The 22225-nt window shown below is 40.4% G+C and overlaps 1 protein-coding gene across 1 annotated transcript in view; it reads left to right on the top strand.

The window, feature by feature from the left end:
• Positions 1-22225, top strand: part of LOC133116333 (NACHT, LRR and PYD domains-containing protein 12-like) — a 47284-nt gene that overhangs the window by 9939 nt on the left and 15120 nt on the right. The window contains exons 5-6 of the mRNA XM_061225772.1: positions 5981-7817; positions 17880-18053. Of these exons, the coding sequence (XP_061081756.1) occupies positions 5981-7817; positions 17880-18053 (2011 nt within the window). The remainder of the gene's footprint in view (positions 1-5980; positions 7818-17879; positions 18054-22225) is intronic.

Here is a 22225-nt window from a genome sequence, read left to right as displayed (position 1 = left end):
TACCCTCTGGGGTCTGGGGGTGAAATTAGGAAAACTGGTAACTGTGCGATGCTTTGACATTTGTGTCATTTTAATCAACTTTACAGTGATTCCAAAGTGTTTCATATCTTTGTTTTCAGCGCAAACTCAGCTACAATAGCAATAGCAGAATCATATGTTGGTTGTAAATTGCTCTAGAATCACGCAAATTGTAAACTGTAGTTTTTAACACATACAGGAATGCTGCAAATACACACAGTAACCAATGGTAATGAAATTTAAGATACATTTTAAAATAAAGTTAATGAAATTTAAGAAACAAATTTATCTCAACCAATTATTTTTGGGGGGACTGCAAATTGTTAAAAATACTGCTTAGCACAGTAAGGGCATTAATAAAAAAACATATGGAATGGTTGCAAGAGGACGCAAGTGCATATTAATCCCATGCAAGGGAAGGAACATGGTGAGGGAGGCCATGAGTAACTCAAGGATCGCAGAGAAGAACTCCAGAGATTGGTTGTCTTTGGGTGGCCAAGTGTAAATAAGACATTAAATGGCAACTACACAACAACACATATGTAGGGTGGCACGAAGACAGACCTTGCTGAGCACAATAAACAAAACCAAGTATCTTGAGTTTGCCAAACTGGAATTTTGGGGTGGCCTGTAGCGTAGTAGTTTAGGTAAATGACTGGGACATGCAAGGTTGGTGGTTCTAATCCCAGTGTCGCCACAATAAGATCCACACATCCGTTGGGCCCTTGAGCAAGGCCTTTAACCCTGCATTGCTCCAGGGGAGGATTGTCTCCTGCTTAGTCTAATCAACTGTACATCGCTCTGGATAAGAGCATCTGCCAAATGCCAATAATGTAATGTAATGTTATGGAATTATCACAAGAGAGTGCCCTATTGGTCAGATGAGACCAATATTGAACGTTTTAGTCATACACACCATCGACATCTTTGGCAAATGGAATGCATACAAGGAGAAGCGCCTCATATCTACTGTCAAATATGGTGGTGGGTCATTGATGTTTTGAAGATGTTTTGCTGCCAGTGGTCCAGAGTCACTATTTGAGAACAATAGGGAGGTAAAATGTATACGATACTCCCTATTAAATAGAGTGGCAAAAGCTAAATGTAAGCATAACATTATAGTCTGGATTCAAAGTATGTTTTTCATGGTTAAAATAGATATGTTTTATATACTAAATATGATGGGAATTCAGTTTGTAAGAAGTAATGTTCTTCGTTTTCAGATCAGAGATAGGCTAAAACCTCCCATAATGTTTTTTCCTTCACAGTGTCAATATTTCCACAATTAGACCATCCTAATGCCACCGATAGTGTGTCTGTATTCATTTATGGTCCTGTCTTCAATATCATGATTGTAATTTATAAACTTGATTACAAATAGGATACATTTATGTGGCCTATCAATGGCAACCTGCAACCGATGTTACGTACAATTGGAGGAAAAAAACCAAAAGGCGCGTATATGTTGGTATATTCCGTGAGCCTGGCCATCCCAGGATGGATAAGGTCATCTTTGTTGTTGCATTTCATACACTAATCTGACCGTACACTTGTAATTATGAAAATGTTTGAAAAGCAACAAAATCATGCATAGCGATAATTTGCGGAAGTTCTGGAGCTGTGTAATTTTGTAAGTTTGTTGAAAGATTTAATGCTTAATTTGCTTATATGAAGTTGTTGTTGTTGCCACAACAGGTCTGAACTGAAGAGGCCGGATCCCAATGATATCAATGATTCTGAAAAGTTCTGCTTGGAGGAATTGTGAAAAATCTATTCAAATTCTCTAACATTATCACAAATTATAGGAAAAGACTCTTGGCTGTCATCTTTGCCTGGGGTGTTTGCACAAAGTATTAAACCAGGGTTGCCAGGGTTTATTTTTCAAATAAAAAATGTAAGACTTGATTCCACTGAATCATTAATAAAGCCCACTGCTATACATAAGTTAAAATTAATAAAATAAAGTGTCTGTCAATAATTATGAAGCTGTTTCTGAAGTGGTTGCAGGGGATACATACATAGCTGGTAATCATGTGCAACAAAACACCTTTTCATTTGTCCATATTTACTAACCTGGCACTTAGCGTACATGAACTATGATAAAAGTGGAGGCTGATTGAATTTGATTTGCTGACCTTAATAATATATTTTTTTTATAAAATCACTCCACAATTATTCATATACAGGTCCTTAAGTATTTGGACAGTAGTACAATTTCTGTTCTTTTGGCTCTGTATTCCAGCTCATTGCATTTGAAATTAAGTTAAAGTGCTGAATGTCAACTAATTTGAGGGTATATACATCCATCCATATCAGGTGATCCATGTAGGAATTACAGTTCAGAAACACACGTAGGGATGTGATAATGACCAAAAGACTTCACAAACAGATCACCAGAGGTGACACTGCAAGATGCAATCTACTAGTTGCAAAAACAGGATGGCCAGGTTACAGTTAGCTAAGTTGTACCTAAAACAGCCTGCTCAGTTCTGGAAAAGGTATTGAATACAGATAAGAACAACACTGACTTGTGTCTGAGTAATGGCAAGAGCAAAGGAACTGCCCTCATCTGTGAAACACTGCCCAAGTTCAGTGTTCAAATGCCTCCAAACTCATGGTCATGGTGGATGGTGTAAGGCAGTGACCCCAAACATACACCAGTTTTTTTCCTTCTTAATGATGTTAAAAACAGTTTGTGTCAGTAAGCCTACTGTTTGGCCTGTTTCACTTGCAGTTTTTTTAATTATTATTGTTCTTAATGATGTTACAAACAGTTTTTATCTGTAAGCCTATTGTTTGGCCTATGTGCCTGGCTGTTTTTTTTCTCATTTATCAGAATGATAATGACTTACTCAACTTTGTTCAACACAACTTCGGTCCTCATGTTGACGAACACCAATAATAGACTCCAATGCCAATCAAAAGTGTAGAATCAACACTAGATACTGTGAGCTTTCTTAACTGCACTAAGGAGGCAATTAAATACACCTGACTAATCAGAGATAGCCGAGAAGCCACCAGTCCAATTAATTTTGGTCTCTTAAAATGGGGGGACTATACATAAAACAAGATGTAATTCATACACGGATCACTTGATATGGATGTAAATACTGTCAAACTAAGGAAGACAGTCTTAATTTAACCTCATATTCATTGTTTTATTTCAAATCTAGAGTAGAGTGCCAGAACAGAAATTGTACCACTGTCCAAATGCTTACAGACCTCACTGTCATTAAAGAATTGAACATTCTTATTGTGCTCGGATGCAACAACCATGAATGGATGCATGGATTTATTACCAGGAGGCTTGATTATTGCAATGCTGTCCTGTCTACAGAAAAAAACTAAACAATTAGTCAGTTACAGTATGTACAGAATGCAGCAGCACGCGTAGTGACAAAGACCAGATATAGAAAGTGGATCCTATCCACTTTGCCTCCTTGTGGCTGAGTCGTCAACATCAGAAATTATTGCATTCATATTTATATCATACAAAAAACTGTAATAAACCCACAAGGCGTTGATGCCAGATTATTATCTCCACTAGCGAGAACAGCAGTTTTGATGCTTATCAGCCTCCTATTTGCAAAACAAGTCATGCTCACGACCAATATAAGAACAAAACTATGCAATCCAGGAGTTGCATGAATAAACCCTTTCTTTTTTTTGCTCACTTTTATTCCTCAGCCAACCAACATATATCTAATTCTGGTTTGGAATGGAAGTTTGTTTTGCAAATCATTAGATACAGATATATTTATGGAACCATGGTCTGGGTGAATACTTGATTCTGGATGCTAGGGGTGATTACATTTGTATCATCCTTCAATGATTGGTAGGTAGTCCAGGTCAAGCCTAATTACCGTTCTAAATTAATACGCTGCCTGCAGTTAGACCAAAGGCAAGCAGTGTTATATGAGTGAAATGTTCTTACAATTTTTTATTATTTTTGAATTTTTTTATTATTTTTGTTTCTCTTGCCTGTAAAACTATTCACATTTTAAAATTGTGAAATGCCATCTGCTATAACAGTGAATAGTTTTATGAATTACAGTAATGTTACATTGAGATTAGCAATCTACCAAAACATTAGAGAGCTTATGTTACTTGCTATGTGACGTCCAGAAATGGTTGTTTGTAAACGGACAGCGGTCAAGTAGCTATAATCTTTTCCTTTTTGGCTATCACCAGTACAATATAGATAAGTTGGCTATTTTGGCTAAATTGCGTGATGTTTCTGTAATGTGTGGCCCAAGACGATTTAAGCTTTGCTGTGAAAGATTTTGCTGCTAAATTGTGAACAGGCAGTTGAGACAGCAGTAAAAGATTTAAGGTGGACCGGGAATTAAGAATAAGAAGTTGGGAATATTAAACCAATTTAAGACGCGTTTAAAACCTGGAATTTTACAAGATAAAAAAAAATCTTCTCGCTAGCATAATGACCCATGGGAAGCTGGGAAAGTGAACAATAGGACATGGCCATTCAGAGGTTTGCACAAGTTTACAAACAACCTAATCATAAGCGGTCTACGAGTGCCCCCCTAGTATATGTGGCAGGGAGTATGTAGTCGGAATTTTGCCTGTCTAATCGCCATAAGAAGGCATACGCGGAAGGTTGTCACTGTGGTTTATTGGTTTATTCGTAAGAAGGAGGAGAAGATATGAAACCATAGACGGGTTTTTCTGTCTTTGTCCGGGGAATTACTGAAGCCTCTGCATAGATGAACATACTTCCCAGGGCACCTTGGTCAATGAACAGTTAAATGGGATTCAAGATTATTTCCTTCATCTTCATTCAGCCAACTCCCACCTTGAACCTAATGAGGAGAATGTGAAGACTTTACCTCTGCACAACCCCTGCTTAGGTTTTCATCTCTGGTAAAAGACCATGGTATAGGTGGTCAATACGCAGATTTCAAACCGTGTAGTAATCACCTCATTGTGGATCATTCCCTACAAATATCCCACCTGGTTATGAATCTACGACTGTAAAGCTAATGCTGCCTTGAACTACTTCTTACTGTTGCGTAAATGCATTAATAGGTCATTTCAGTACCAAACTAATGCAAAACGTGGTAAGCTTCTTGTACAAGGTTTCCTACCCTTTCCAACAAGGTATAATGTGTCATATTCAGGTGATAGCATATACAGATGTGCGTAATTACCGGATTTGAGCGTGCTACAGATAAACCTGTAATTGTACTGGCTAACTGGGCTAACGGGGCTCTGGTTAACCTCATTTTGAAATAAAGTTCCAGTTCCAAATGTGATGCAGATTTGTTAGAAATTAGGTTGAGTAATCCTTTTTGGAGACCTTATATGTGAATAAAACACACCTGAAGGTTTCTTTACATCTTATATCAAAAAATCAGTTTTAACATAAAACAAGCTTTTCTGATCATTAATGTCTCTGGACAAAAATATATGCTGATGTTTTGTATTTGGGGAGATTTAGGGACACTTGAGGACATCTGGGTGCAGTTTTGGACAAACTTGTGGTATTTGAGTGCCTGTCGATATATTTACCATAGTTTGTACACAAATAACAAAAGTCCGGTAGCCAGGAAAGCTGTCAGCGGGGCTGACTTGCATAAGAAACGTAAGGTAACATGAACACATGTTTAGAATGTTAGTATTACCCAATCCTGATCTAAAGTTAGTAGATTAGTAAGAAGACAAGGGAAATTGAAACAATTAAGGTGTAATTAAGGAGACTAGACTAACATAATACGTGACATGACAATAACATAACTAAGACAATAACTAAACATGAAACATGACGTGACAAACATGAAACGTGACAAGGAAGATGTTTTTTATTTGTGTCTTTCAATCACCCTGTGTGTTTCTGTCTGTTTATGTACAGCACATTTAATTGCACCTGTTGTAGGAAATGTGCTTAATCAAACTTGTTTTACTGATTGATTAATGAAAGGTTTAACATTGATTTTCCTCTTCTCAGGAGAATCCATCATAAAAGACCAACATAACCTGAAAGAGCATCTGAAGAATCTTTGTGACAACATATGTCAAAGTTCAGCAGAACAGACCCTCCTCAATAAGATCTATACAGAGCTCTACATCACAGAGGGGGGAAGTGGGGGGGTCAATAATGAGCACGAGGTCAGACAGATTGAGACAGCATCCAAGCGACAAACCACCCAGGAGACTCCAATCCTCTCCAATAACATCTTTAAGCCTTTACCTGGCCAAGAGAAACGCATCAGAACTGTGCTTACAAAGGGCATCGCTGGCATTGGGAAAACTGTCTCTGTTCACAAGTTCATTCTGGACTGGGCAGAAGGAAAAGCCAATGGGGACATTGATTTTATCTTCCCTCTTCCTTTCCGTGATCTTAATTTGAAGGAGAGAGAATTTAGTCTGGTGGAACTTCTCCAGGATTACTTTCCAGAACTTACTTTCCTGAATAATCTTTCCCCAGAAGAGATCAAAATCATTGATCGTAAGGTAAAGGTTTTGTTCATTTTTGATGGTCTAGATGAGTGTCGACTTCCTCTAAAGTTCAATAGTGGAATTTGGCGTGATGTAGAAAAACCAGCCTCAGTGCAGAAGCTACTGACAAATCTTATTGAGGGGGAATTGCTTTCCTCTGCTCTCGTCTGGATCACCTCCCGGCCAGCAGCAGTCAGTCAGATTCCACAGAAGTACATCCACCGAGTGACAGAGGTACATGGCTTCAATGACCCACAGAAGGAGGAGTACTTCAGGAAGAGAGTCAGCGATCAGAACCAGGCCAGCAGAATTATCTCACACTTGAAGTCATCCAGGAGTCTCTACATCATGTGCCACATACCAGTCTTCTGCTGCATTTCTGCGACTGTTCTGGCGACAATGTTGGATAAAACTGAGAGTGGAGATGTGCCCAAAACTCTGACTGAAATGTACACGCACTTCCTGCTCATTCAGACCTGTAAGAAGCATGAGAAATATCATGGCTCCAATGAGCCAAACCCAGAGAAATTGTCAGAGTCAGATACAGAAATCATCCTGAAACTGGGGAAGCTGGCCTTTCTACAGCTGAAAAAGGGCAATCTGATATTCTATGAGAAGGACCTGAGAAGGAGTGGCATTGATGTCAGCGAAGCTTCAGTGTACTCTGGTGTATGCACAGGGATCTTTAAACTTCAGGGTGGGTTACATCGGGAGAATGTCTACTGCTTTGTGCATCTGACCATTCAGGAGTATCTGGCTGCCTTGTTTGTATTTCATTCATGTGTAAAGGAGAACAGAAATGTACTCAGAGTTCAATTTCGCATTTGCCAAGTGCAGCTGTCTGAGTTACACAGAAGGGCAGTGGATCAGGCCTTAGACAGTACAAATGGACACTTGGACCTTTTCCTCCGATTCCTTCTTGGCTTCTCTCTGGACACCGTTCAAAGTCTCCTTGGAGAACAACTGACACAGACAGGAAGCAGACACAAGAAGTGTTTCTTTCAAAGACTATGGACACCGACAGAAAGCAGATCAGAGAGCACTCAGAAAACAGTCCAGTACATTAAGCAGAAGATCAGAAAGGAATCTTCAGCAGAGAGGATTATCAATCTGTTCCACTGTCTGAATGAACTGAACGACAACTCTCTTGTGGAGGAAATCCAGAATTCCCTGAGATTGGGAAAACTTTCTGATAAACAGCTGGAACCACACCAAGCTTCAGCTCTAGCCTTTATGTTACTAATGTCAGAGGAGACCCTGGCTGAGTTTAACTTGAAGACCTACCACACATCAGAAGCAGGTCGTCAGAGGCTGATCCCAGTGCTCAGGAACTGCAGGAAGGCCATGTGAGTATTCTGTCATGAATTATGTAGGTGATTAACAGCGTATTTTCACATTATCAATATCTAATCACAATAAAATTAAATAAAAATGTTGAGCAAGAAACATTTATAAACGTATACTGTATATATATTTTTGAATCAAGCTGGTGCCCTCATTTAATGTTCTGAATCCAGAACATAAGCAGCATCAAATGCAATAACTCCTTATTTACTTATCACTTTATTTATTTATTATATATAAATATATATATTTTTTTTTTTTTCTCCCAATTTGGTAGCCAATTGTACCCCATCTGATTCAATTAGAGCTAGTATTAGATACACCACCCACACCCTGTCCCTCGGCGGCCCAAAGAAGAGCGACACGCCTTCTTCAAACCATCTCATGCTTCTGTGATTCCAAGGCGCCCAAGGTGCTTTTTGTTGTGCGGCGATCTACTAACCCTGCCAAGTCCCTCCCTCTGGAGCAGCGAGCCAATTTTGCTGCTCCATGTGAGCCAGCCAACTTGGCTTTTGGCAGTTAACTGCAACCGCAAGTCCGCTGCATCTTAGCCAGTTGCGCCACCACGGGCCCCCGTTAACTTCATTCAATTTTAATTTGAAACTTACCAATTGTCAAAAACAATTAATGAATTTGTTGATTAGCAGACTAATCTGATATATCAAAATATACAACTCAGTAAAAATTTTAAGGTTGTATTAAGTTACAATATTAAGGCAAGCGACCCTATTTTGTTGACAAAGCAAATGCAAACTTGCCTGGGCACAAGTGGAATTGGTAATTTCACCAGCATCAGGTTAGGGCTGTCACGATTGTTGTATGATCACGTGATCGCAAGTATTTGAGACAACCACAATCAATTTGCATTATTTATTTTTTCTGGATAACATTTTATTTTCAAATTTTGTGCTTTCTCCATTGCTTCTTTTTTATAAATTAATTTAAATTAATTAAAACATAATGCACATCAATACACTTCCTTCAACACTGTTTTGTCATGTCACGTATATCCCAAGTATTATCTTGAGTATTATCTCAAGCTGTTAAAAAAAAATGCACAGCAAGAGAGCAAAGAGCATGTTTTAGAGCATGCACTTGTTCCAAGAAGTTTACGACGGTCACTCCGTAACTTGCAGATAACGGTGTAATCTTGATATGGGCAGCAGTGACTACTGAACAGAAGAAAGAGGAGAAACAATTATTTTAGTATCTATGAGGCTCATTTCATACCTTGGACCCTTTGGTTTAAACAAGCAATGATCATTGCACCAACCTACCTACCAGATGTGGTTACTAGGGGTGAGCCGAGTACTCATTTTTGACGAGTAGACGTAATGATTATTTACTTATTTATTTTTACATTGGCTGCAGTAGCTGCACATCAGTGATGAATGCATAACATATAGTTAAGACTGTTTTGTGATTGGCCAGTTTCTTCCTGGTTCCTCCCCCTTGGAGCAAAAATTACTGCCTGCTGCCATTTTCCTCACTTCTCTCTTGTGTATGCCAAGAGAGTGTTATGTAAACTTGTTCCGATTAAGGATATAACTACTTAACTAGTATCGTGTTATAGCATCTATGTAAGTCATACATTCTTTTATTTTCTGCATTGTTTATCAGTTGCTGACAGTTATCATTTGTTAACTGCGCACCATTCATTTCACAAGCAGGCTGTTCTCCGGAGAGATTTTACAGTAGGCTAAATGAAGCTGAATGCTAGCCTACCTCAGCTTGGGCCTTGCATACAGTCACACATATACACGCACACACACAAACACAGTAGCCTACACAGCTCTCTCATTTGTTTTCATTTTTAGAAACTCCCTCATTGGCTATTATTAGTAATAATAATAAAAAATAAATTTAATGGAAACATGGATAGTGGTGCTGATACGAATTGGCCGGTTCAGCCAAAAGTGTTCCTTGTAAAATTGTTCACGCATGTACACATATTGTTTTATATTGACAGTTTTAGTTTTTCATTAATGTTAAGATTAAACGGATAAAGATTTAAGGGTAAACCAAGCATTATAAACATTAAAATGTGTCTTTCACAATGTAGCCATGCTGCCATTGACTGTGGGACAGGGGAAATACAGGAATCCGGAAGTGCGCACATTTTCCATCTGTCGTGAGCCACGGACCCCTTGCCGAGCTCAGACCTCACGTTCCCACGAGCAGTACCTCACAATGAGGTGTCTCGGGGACGAACTCAAGTACTCCGAACGTCCTGGAGCCCTGGTAAGTTCTACTGAACTTCCAGCCCAGTCTCGAAGTGAAGGGTGTGATGCAAATCTGGTATTCGATGTCCTATATTCAATCTATTCCTCTAAAGAATCTTTATCACATATGATTATAGTAAGATATACTTTATTATAATCAATCAAAAGAATAGAGTTATACAGATTACAGTGTAAATATCATTTTTCAGTTTGCTGATCGCATGCAAGTTACATATACCCCTTTAGCTCTTTCTAATTTACCTTTCCACCATGATGTTTAAAAATCAAGGTACACCCCTCAAATACCCATCCTCTTTGGCCTTAGCCTTATCTTATGGCTCCCCCTTCACGGAGATAAAAGCTACTGAACTTCCATGAATACAATGGGTACGAACACCCCTAAAGTCTACTACTTATTTATATCGTATATAGTATCTTACTAAAAAATAAGACATAAAAATGAAAGGAAACTTATAACGTTGAGCTTCTATGTACTACTTTTCCGACTTTTTAAAATAATATAGGTTATAATTACCACCCATGCCCTAAATATAGTCATCTTGTTTTCTGCGGGATTTGATCCCTCCTCCTTGCTGTTGATGAGCTCTTTGAACAGCTGCATTGGTTTGGGAATCTGGGGCAGGATCAGGACCCAGACTTTCGAAAGACGTGACTTTGCACTTCGTACTTCTCCTGCCTGTTGTATGGGATGTGCACTGGTATGTCTTCGAACACGTTGGGGGTTTTTCAGTGCAGCCGCAGCATATGCCTCTCCTCACTGACACTGAGGTTAGGGGGGGAGGCTTCAGGTTCTTGCGTGGGTCCAGCAGGAAGGTGTTCTGTAGCATGGAGGAACCCCGCGTCCCGTCTGTTGGCCTCCAGGTGCAGTTCATGGCTCCAAGCATGTCGTAAAAGCCCTTTAACTCTTTCACCAGCTTTTCTGTATGATGAGGGATGCGCATGAACACCTCTTCGACATCAGTCCCGCTGCCACAACTCTTGGGCTGAGTCCGCACCGCGTACATCACTCTGTTCTCCATATCCAGATCCTGGAGTGGCGCGCAGAGGGAGCGCGCCACTCCAGCTTGACTACAGCTGTCTTGCGTTGCTCTCTCTTCAACAGCCCATAGATAACTTCTGAAGCAAAATTCTAAGATGCCATCCTAAGGTCTAAAAGCTTATTCCTTATATATCTTTTTTGCATACAAAAGTGTACCTTTTTGATAAGAAATGTCCCCAATATTTCAATTTATTTTGTAACTTGTTTTTTAGTGACCATATTCATCACTTCTGTTTTTCCCACTGTCATTTTCTCATACCTCAAAAGAAATTTCCCCAATACTTTATCTCATGTGCCCCTCCGGTTGGGAATTTCCACCATCTTAATATACGAGTGGAAAAACACTAGCTTTTTTGTATTTTTTTTTAAGGAACCTATTCATCACTGGTATTTGTTTCCCTGTCATAATCTCTCCTTGGACTCTCTTCATACAAGCCAGAAGTTAGTGCCCTCCACCATCTCAACACACTCTTCAGGTGCCCCTCTCCTCGGCGCCTTAAGGGATCTACAAAGGACATCCAGCTAATAGCTGAGTGTAATTCATCATTTAACTCCTCCATTGGTTAGTCCTTTGAATCTATCCGATAAATTATTTGTGCTATAATCAGGAAGGCCCTTGAAGCCTCTTAATATTCTTTCGGTATTCACATCCCTTTCGTTTTCCTTATTTTTTTTCTCTTTAGCCAGGCATTGTGCCCCTCCCCTGTAGGGTTGGGGTATTCTCAGTCAGAACTTTAACCTTGCTCCTTAAAACCCTAAATCTAAGTCCCCCGACTTCCGACTCCTCTACTGACAAGTATGGCTGCTCATTATCTCTGAACCACATATTTTTCCTCTTACGGGCGTTCTTACTACCACCTCGATGGCCTGTGCGAGGGGTTAACAATGCATTCCTTCCTAACCCATCCCCCGTCAATCTCTCATCAGGGGGGCCTAGGGCCGGGTCCTCGACACATTTCACCTGTGAACCTGTTAATCTCCCAACTACAGTGTAAAATGGAAAATTTAATGTATATACTGATTGTGGAATTGTTATTTTTTGTGTTTGGTTACATGTGAGGCAGAATCACGGCCGAACCTGTTGGGTTTGTGCGCCACATAACAATAAAAGTCTGGTAAACGCAGTCGCCTGGGTTGGGAGAATGCAATAGTTTTGCAATAGATAAATATACCAGCAAATGCAATGGCAGGTAAATGGCAAAACGGCATTGGCAAAGTTCTCCCGGATATTGAGGTCCTTCTTGGACCTACAGAGAGATCATGATGAAGGCCAATGGAAGGTGATGACCAAGACTGAGCAGGATCTCAAAGTGATGAGCCATCAGCTTAACCAGCTACAGCTGGATGTGGAGGCAGTAAGAAGATCCCCAGCTCTAATGAGGAAGTGCTCTCCGGCACCCCCACATTCATCAAGGCCTACTGTCTGTCCGGAGCCTAAGCTGGTGAAGCTGGAGGAGAATGATTATATTGACACTAAACTATGGTGAGAACGAAAACCCTGCATTTCAAATTAAGTGACACAAAGAAACACCTCGCAAAAAGCCTTGGAAACAGCATGTCACATCAAAACGACATGCTGCAGTGCCAAGAGAAAGTTCCACATATAAAACGGGGAGACCACCGTCCTCTGCCTCACACTTGCCCCAAGCCAAAGGAAGTCTGAGCCAATCATCTTAATTACAAGCGGGCCACAGTACTTCCACCATCCACCTTAAATTCTTGGCTAGCTACCTACCGACCAGGTACTAGCTGGTTAGATAACTTAGGCTACTCAACTAAGCAAGCTAACTAATTACCACGGTCCTGGTTCCTCTTTTCCTAGTTTTGTTGATTTTTCTTTTCAGAACCACTAGGATAAATCCTTTTCATTTTGAACCTTTATTCAAACAGAATACATGGGGCCCCATCTAGGGGGGTTTCCAGAGTAGGCTACACACTACACTTGATATTTTGATGGGGTTCCCATTTTGGATTGTCATTGTAATAGGACTAATGTGGTCATCCTTCGGCGCCCTCTCAAAGCTTCCCTTCTAGTGGTGTACACACTGCACTGCCTGCCGATCAGATGTTTAGATTGTCATTGCCATAGGACTATTGTGATCAGCCTTCCTGGGGGCCCTCCAAAGTTTGTGGCTCCAGGCAATTGCCTGCTTTGCCTGTCCTGTAGTGCCGCCTCTGCAGAGAACGCACAGCTTTCGTGGTTTGCATGATCAGGGACCGAACAAACACACCAGGTAAATTTCACTCAGGTCACATACCAGGTCCATGATCAAGTGTCCCCTACTCTCTGACTTGCTAATACAGCTTGAATAGCAACCAGGCTGATGATGTTGTAGAAAAGAAACCGCACCCAGTTAAGAGTGGCTGCTTCTCTTGTGTAGGCTAGTCAGCTTCTTCAACGAAAACACTAAGGACTTTCGTCAGCCTTAATGTTCTTGGAAACAGGCTGGTAGGTGAGGTGAAAGTGGAATCTGTTAAAAAACAGGGACCACCGGTCCTGGCAGGGGTTATGATTTTGGGCCGACCTCAGATACTCCAGGTTGCAGTGGTCAGGCCAGACAATGAACAGGATGGTAGTTCCTTCCAACAGGTGGTGCCACTCTTCAAATGCCAGCTTCGGCACCAGGGGTTCAGGGTCGCCAATGCTGTAATTTATCTTGGTGAGAGACAGTGAGAGGAAGACACAGGGATGTACCTTGTAGGCACAGGGATGGACCCCGCATTGCAGCCACCTCGAGAGTGAACTGCTTCTCTGGGTCAAGCATAGTCAGGACAGGAGCCAAGGACAATGGTTTCTTCAGCCCCGGGGGGGGGGGGTTAATTAGCTACTGCGGAGTTCTTTTCAGGGTTAATTTCCATCTGCCCCTGGAGACAACCAAGCCAAGGAACTGGACGGTGGAGTGGTGGAACTCGCACTTCTCGGCTTTGACGAATAGCCAGTTCTCCAGGAGATGATGGAGGACTTGGCAGACGTGACTGATGTGTTCCTCCACAGAGGCAGAGAAGATGAGAATGTCATCTAGGTAAACAAACACGAACTTGGATATCATGATTCCTGGAGGATGTCGTTAATGAAGTTCTGGAAGACAGCGGGGGCGTTACTGAGTCTGAAAGGTATGACCAGCTACACATAGTGGTCACTGGGGGTGTTGAAGGCCCCTCACGGATGCGGACAACGTGGTAGGCGTTGCGGAGGTCCAGCTTGGTAATGAACTGGCAGCCCTGCAGTGACAAGAAGGCAGAAGAGACCAGCGGAATGGGGTAACGGTTCTTGACGGTGATATTGTTCAGTCCACGGTAGTTGATGCGGGGGCAGAGGGACTTGTCCTTCTTCTCCACGAATAAGAAGTCAGCCCCGGCTGGAGAAGAGGAGGGACGGATCAGACTGGCAGCCAGGGACTCGTTTATGTAGTTCTCCATGGCTTGGGTCTCAAGAGCAGACAGGGAGAACATACAATCTGGTGGTGAAGATGGGCCAAATTTCTGGTTCAGGGAAAGAAGTTCGTTGTTGTTTGTTAAGTTTACTTTTTGTGTTGAGCTTATATGACTGTACTTACGGTATTTACGTTCTGGTTGTATTAAGCTAAGGAGGATGCGCGAATGATTCTGGGATGAGACAAGTGAAGCAATGTTTGTTGATTAACGATTGCTAGTAAAGTACAAAAGTTAAAGTTCGTTTCCTGGTTTTTTATATGCAATCAAATCCACAAAATCCGTTACTGAAAAAAGACTACGTCTGGAGATAAGCAGCATCAAGGAGCTGATCCAAGCTCAGAAGATACAAAGTGTTATTAGGTCAACTACAAAAGAACAGCTTGCTGACTGCTTGACTAAAAAAGGAGCATCGGCACTTGTACTTCTAAAGGCACTCCATGATGGCACATGGCTTTTGAAATAAAACACTCCGACCAGAAAATACATTTTAGTTGAAATAGTCAATGCCGCTATAAAAGACATTTTTATTAAGTCTATCTCCCAGATCTAGGTTTTACTCTTGTTCTTGTTCTATAAAAAAAAAAAAAAGAGGGAGATTGTTAAGTTTACTTTTTGTGTTTTTTATACAAGTTAACATTGTTCACTCCAAGGCATTGTCCCTGCAGTCTCAGCGCCTCCTGGGTTCGGGGTTGGATTTGCTGTGTTCATATTTGGCCAGATTGTTCAGCAGCAGGTCAAATCAGAACAGATGGGTAATCCAGAAAGTAGAAACGGGTCAAAAAACAGGAGATCAAACAATAAAATGAGATAACGCTGGAGACAACGAGTGCGACAAACAGAGGGGTTTAAAGACACCGGTAACAATCAGGTGTGCAAACTGACAGACTATGGTGAGCACAGAGGGTAACAATAAACACACTTAAACAAAACAGATAACAGAAACCTGACAAATTTAATTAAAATTTGATACCGTTTCTATCTGTGGATGAGTTTTACAGAAAAGAAGAACATATAGACTGATGCAGATATAATTTAACATTAGCACATTATGTTTTAGTAGCACTTATTAATCTATACTTTCATGGCGCAGAGCCAGCTATCTTCAAACCGTACCGCATTTGTCTAGCTTATAGAAGCGGATCTATTACCCTTCCTCTTGATTTTATATGAATAGCCACATTTTATCTGCATCTTGTTGATGGGTGGGAACATATGCAAACCCAATACTTTTGTGGAGAACCAAATTGAATTTGGCTTTTCTACAGTGTTAATGCAGCAAGCCAAAAGGGCCTGTTATAATCACCTCTTCATTTGCATTTATTTGCATAGAATACAATTGTTCCACCATAAAGAAGAATGTGGAAGACTGACAAGAAATGCGACCGGACTTTATATCTTATTGTTGTTTTCATATTTGCACAATTGGATACATAATTGATTTATAGCTGAATGATAGCTGAGTATTTCAAGATTCTAGATCTGCACTTATCACTTATGCAGTTTTTTCTGCATTCTGTAAAGTTCAGAACTGCGCAATGGTACAGCCTTTGCGGCATCGAGTCACATATTATCTCAAAAGATTCTTACAATCTTAAACTCTTGATCAGCACTATTAAATTAGTTCTAAATCCTGCCGTTACTCTGGAGCCTGAAAAGGGACATTGCAAAAATCTAAAAAAGCTAAAAGTTTCTTGTGAGCACGAGAAACCTTCGGTGCTGGGGAATTTTAGAATAATGACAATATGTCTGACCATGTTGACAGTTTTGATTTAAAACAATGGATAAAGGGACTTTCATTTTGATGACTAATTAATTGAAACAATGATTTAATTTTCAAACATGAGTAAAAGATTTTGGGTGAGGTACAAGCTTTTGGATGTGAACCATAAAGTTGTGCAGTATGTATGAAATGGGTCAAAGCTATTGAGAAAAACTGTAAAGAAAATCTAGTCTTGCAAGCCTGCTTCTGCTGTCAGAAATGCATTTCTGCAGTGAAATCTTAAGTAGACAGCAACTGTGTGCCAACAACATGGTATTTGCATATTAAGTTCCATCTTGCTTGCGAGATTGCATGTTATCTCATGTGTAATGAGCAATATTCCATATCAGCCAGTTGGTTAGCTAGCTAGCTAGCAAGGCATAACCACTTTTAAAAGCATAACGATAGGCTAGTTGCTCGTTAACTAGCTGGCATTAACACTTTCACTGCCATTTTTCCATGTAGCTAGTGCGAGCTGGCTAGCCTAGGAACTCACTTTGTTAGTGTTTATGACTAGCTTAATAAACTATCTTCAATAGTACCGATTTTCTGTTTATGTACGCCGACCAAGCTGGTCTCTTTTTGGCCGCCCTTGCTTTACTGTATTTGACCACCTTTTGAGTGCTTGCTTTCCACTTTGGACAGGCACATAAGAATGGCTGCTGTTAGCCTGTCTGTGCCATCTCTAGTGACAACCTGCATGCGATACCATTTCTGAACATAAGCTTTATAACTTCCCGCCCCATTTAGAACATTCAATTAGCCACATTTAAGATAACATTGTGTTCCGCCATGTTAAGTCTATGGAAAATTGTGAAATTAAATAATTCAAATTAAATCAATTTAATAAAATGTACAGTCATGGAATTAGAAAAAAATCAGAATTTCCCACAGAAAGAGTGGTCTTGTTTTGGTATCTGTTGGATTTAAATTGAGTCATTTTTGTGCAAAAAAACCAAATAACAAAAGGGTAAGGCAAAAACTTGAAATCAAGGGCAATGGGTGTCCTTCCAGAAATCAAATCAAAGGTTGTTGAAGAGAATCTCAATAAACAGTTGTACTGGTAACTCGGCTCTGAATAATGTCAACATTCTGACAAGGAACACTGTGGAGACTGGGGTTTAAATGAAAACATGGACTGGATGCACATAGACCCACATGTAAAATATACGGCTCCGGATTAGGGAGTGGACAATTGCACAGAGTTAAGGAACGTAGTGATAGTGAGGGGCAGGTGCGAACACTTCGCAGAATCCAAGCAAGTAATCAGTGATTGTAGTAGACCTGCAAAATGGCATTGAGAGATTTTGAAACTGGCTAGATATTGAGGTTCAAAATGTGCTATATTGAATGGAAGTGCCAATGCAATATAACCACACTCACTATAATGGAACAAAAAAAAAATATATATATATATATATATATATATATATATTTTAAATTATGAGGCTGGAGAAATCATTAAAAAACTGTCAACGACATAGTCCAACCATTAGGCTTACCAAAATAAACTGTCTGGAACTTCATTATGGGCTGTATTATACAGATAATACTATTGTACTATGCTGTATTCACTCTTTTTTTGCAGACTGAGGAAGTGCAACCTCACAGAGACGTCCTGTGATATTGTGGCCTCAGCTCTCCAGTCATCAAACTCACCCCTGAGAGATCTGGACCTCAGCTTCAATAAGCTGAGCATTTCAGCAGTGGAGCAGCTCTGCGCTGGCCTGACAAGTCCAAACTGTAATCTACAGAAACTAGCGTGAGTAGTCTATTTTGTATTTTGGGAGGTGACTGCTGTGATAAAATCACAAAATACACTTCCTGTCTTGAGTTATTACTTAAGTATATTAACTCTTCTTTGCAGCCTGAAATAAGACTCTGTAATCTACAGAGACTGGAGTGAGTAGTGCTGTGTGAAAAAAAACACAAAAAAAACCCACAAGAAAAGTTGCCAAATGTAACAGAGTAAAAGTTTCCTTTTCAAATATATTCGAGTAAAAGCAAAAAGTATCGATTCTCAGAATGTACAATTTATTAAAAAACTAACTTAAGTAAATGTAACAGGGTAGATTTCCCACCTCTGCTCACAGTACACATCTTTCCCACCTACAGAACAGGACTCTTCTGCTGAGTGTAAAGAGGTGCAGTTGGCATATAGCCTCATAGGTTTCAGTCACTTTTTAGAAAGCCAAAGTGCTTGGAGAAGGTTATGGTGTCCCTATTTAAAGAGGAGGTAAAATCTTTACTGGGACCCTTTTGATTTGTTTATGAACAGGGGTGAGGCTATCAATAGTATTACACACTTGGTCACCAGACATCTTGATGACACTTGGTCTATGCACCTGTGACCCAGCAGACAATTAGTAAAGGTTTTGGACTCTAATGTGCTTGACTACATTACATGGGGATTTTCACCCCAGAACTAGAACCACACTTACACCAAGGTAAGCAGTGTTGGGTAGATTACTCTGGAACTGATTACAAATTATATGAGTGAAAATAAGTTGGAAAGCAATATTTTAGATGACTGAAAAAGGTGCAATTTCAAATGATTACTATTGGATCACTTCTGGGATACTTCTGGTTCTGGGCAACTCTGCAAAACTTTGACCACGGTTTTACATTCCATTAATGGCATCAGCGATCGAGCGTTTTGTGATGCAATCAAAAGGCAACATCAGCAGCTGTTATAATTCTCAAAGTAAATATGGATATCCCGTTTCAAAAGCAGTCTTAAAATCTAAATGAACCAGTTGTAAGGTTAGTTTTATAACGTCTCAGATTTTACTTATGTGCCATCTTTGCAGTGGAAATGTGCCGTCTTATAAATATAAATAAATGTGTAATCTAACTAGTGTACAATGAATGGGTCACATTCTAAATATAAATAACTTTGCCAAAAATATGTTTATTCAACAAATTAGAATTTCAGTGTTTCCATGTCTATGTCCAACGTTCATCCTAATAAACACGTAGCCTAATAAATAAGTAGCCAGGTGCACCCTGTGTTATGTATGGTACTGAGGACCCAAAAGCAGGGATTATCCAAAAACATTGTTCATTCAGTCCAAGTTCAGAGCCAAGAGATCAACAGACAATGCCAAAAACAGAAAGCAAAATAGTTTAATAAAACAAGCAACGGTCAAAATCCAGGGAGTCAGAAAAACAAAGGTACAAAAGGGCTGAGGCAAAAATCACAGTCGAAAAAACCAAGCAAATAATCAAAAACAATACAATAATAAATATGTAATACAATAATACAATAATATTATTGTAATTGCATAGAGTTGGAGATGTCGTGATAGTAAGAAACATGTGCGAACATTTTGCTGAAACTAAGCAAGTAATCAGGGATAGCATAGGAAGGCGGAGTTATAGAACAGCATGGAAACTAGGAGATAATGTGAGTTAGTTACATGATTAAATCTAAACTACTCAATTTAACTGACTGTTAGTTAGACAGACAGTAAGTGTATTAATATGATTAATACTGTACAATATCTAAATTAGTAGTTGTTAGTAAGAATCGTGCTTTACAACATTAACTAGCAAGAGAAGCCAGAAGTAAGGAATTTGAGGCTGGAAGAAACGTTGAAAACCTGGAAACTACCTAAACCACCCAAATACTGAGGCACACAGACAGGGAAGTGACTCGGGCCAAGAAACATTCAGACACAGACATCACAGGGGATCAGAAATGCAATAACTGTAATGGAAACAATAAACCAGATATGAAAAATACTGAATAATAATAATTAAACAACAAGAATCTACACGAAAACAAACAGACAGAACTCACATCCCGGTCCGGCTTTTGAAGCAAACATCATCAGCTAATGTTGGCTAGCTAACTTATTTGGCTAGCTAACGTATTTGTTTACTGAACGCTAAGTTAATGTTCATACTGATGAGCTAATGTTAACAACATCCACGTTTCTGTTCTGAATACATTGTAGGCTAATACGGGCCTTAAATTGCAGTCTGGACCAGCTCCACCCTGCACCATACATTTACAAACAAATACAACTTTAGGATAGAGGGTTAGCTATCTCATAACAGCTCTCTTGTGGTACGTAGCGAAGTTGTAAACAGAGAAACGGAGTTGTCAGCTGATATAGAGAGCATTTTTAAATGAGAAACAGCTTGACTGCATCGAGATGGCAAATTCTGCCTTTGAATTATAGCCTGCTCAAGCTTATCTGCATATTTCAGTAGGTCAGAATTCAGGGAAGGATGAATGCAGCCAAATACAGAGAGGTCCATGAATAAAACTGGCTCCAGACTTCATGTCACCTCAGACTGGGTTGATGGTTTGCCTTTCTGGACGGCAATGACCCGGAGCATATAGCCAAGACATTGCTTGAGTGGCTGCAGGACAAGTCTCCTCATTGCGTCTCGTTACCTGTGAATATAAGCCTGTCTGTTTCTTTGTTCTGGGCCAGATTGCCTACAAGCTCATGTTGTGCGCGCTCACGTTTGTCTTGTCCCATTGCCTGTCCCTGTGTTTTCCTGTCTCACTTCTAAGCCTGCTCCCTTCGCTCAGCCCATTGTCCTCCACCCTTCTCCTCCTCCGAGCCCCATCTCCGCTTCTGCCTTCCCCTTCCCCCGATCTCCTGGTTTAAATGGTTAATGGTTGGAATTTATATAACGCCTTTATCCAAACACCTTATTATTGATGCTTCTCATTCACCCTTTCGTACACACTCATACTCACACTCCAATGGCAACTGGCTGCCATGCATGGCACCAACCAGCTCATCAGGAGTATTTGGGGGTTAGGTGTCTTGCACAGGGACACTTCGACACACCCAGGGCGGAATCTAACCAATAACCCTCTGACTGCATACAATTATTATTACTGCTCTTTGGATCCTTGTATGGGGGCGGCACAGATGGTGCAGTGGGTAGCACTGCCGCCCCACAGCAAGGAGGTCCTGGGTTCGAATCCCCGTCGGCCGGGGCCTCTCTGTGCGGAGTTTGCATGTTCTCCCCGTGTCTGCGTGGGTTTCCTCCGGGTACTCCGGTTTCCTCCCACAGTCCAAAGACATGCAGGTTAGGCTGATTGGAGAGTCTAAATTGCCCATAGGTGTGAGTGAATGGTGTGTGTGCCCTGCGATGGACTGGCGACCTGTCCAGGGTGTATTCCTGCCTTTCGCCCAATGTATGCTGGGATAGGCTCCAGCCCCCCTGCGACCCTGTTCAGGATAAGCGGGTTAAGATAATGGATGGATGGATGGATGGATCATTGTATGTATTTGGCTTCATCTTGCCTTCTCTCAGTTACCTTGTCTACCTGGATTCTGACCCTGGCCTGTCCCTTCTCGATGATCTGCTCATCCTGTGTTGTTCCCGATTGCTAGCTTTTGAACCAAGGCCGTCTGACCTTCTTAATAAAGATTTACTATCAGCACTTGGTTCTGATATTGTGTTCGTGACACCCTATTTATCTAAACTCAAGAGGTAGGCTAATAGATCTGCTTCTATAAGCTAGGCAAGTGCTAACATGAACTTACATCTGCATCAGTCCGTTGTTCTTGTCTTCTTTAAAACTCATCCACCCATAGAAAATGTTTTAACTAAAATATATATATATATATTTCCATTCATACAAATATCAATTTCTTGAAGTCTAATAACTGCTGAGTTAACCCGGACGAAGCTGACTGTAGCCAACAAAATAAAAGCAGTTAACTGGGTGGCATTTATAACATTATCAACCTGGCTGCTATTCAAACAGTGTCTTAACAAGACAGAATAGGAGAGACTTTATCATGTACCTGGCATGTTAGCGGTGTGAAATTGACATTACCTGTTTTTTTTGGTCCCTACTCATGCAAACCATGAAAACTGTGCTATAACCCTTTTACTGTGTTGCACCATGTTTACTTTACATGCCCAAAAAGCAGCAGCACACCTATTATCGACCTGCTA

Source organism: Conger conger, chromosome 17 (genome assembly GCF_963514075.1).
Source record: "Conger conger chromosome 17, fConCon1.1, whole genome shotgun sequence".
NCBI lineage: Eukaryota > Metazoa > Chordata > Actinopteri > Anguilliformes > Congridae > Conger > Conger conger.
The sequence above is the reverse complement of the archived record's forward strand: the minus strand, read 5'-3'. Positions and strand labels throughout refer to the sequence as shown.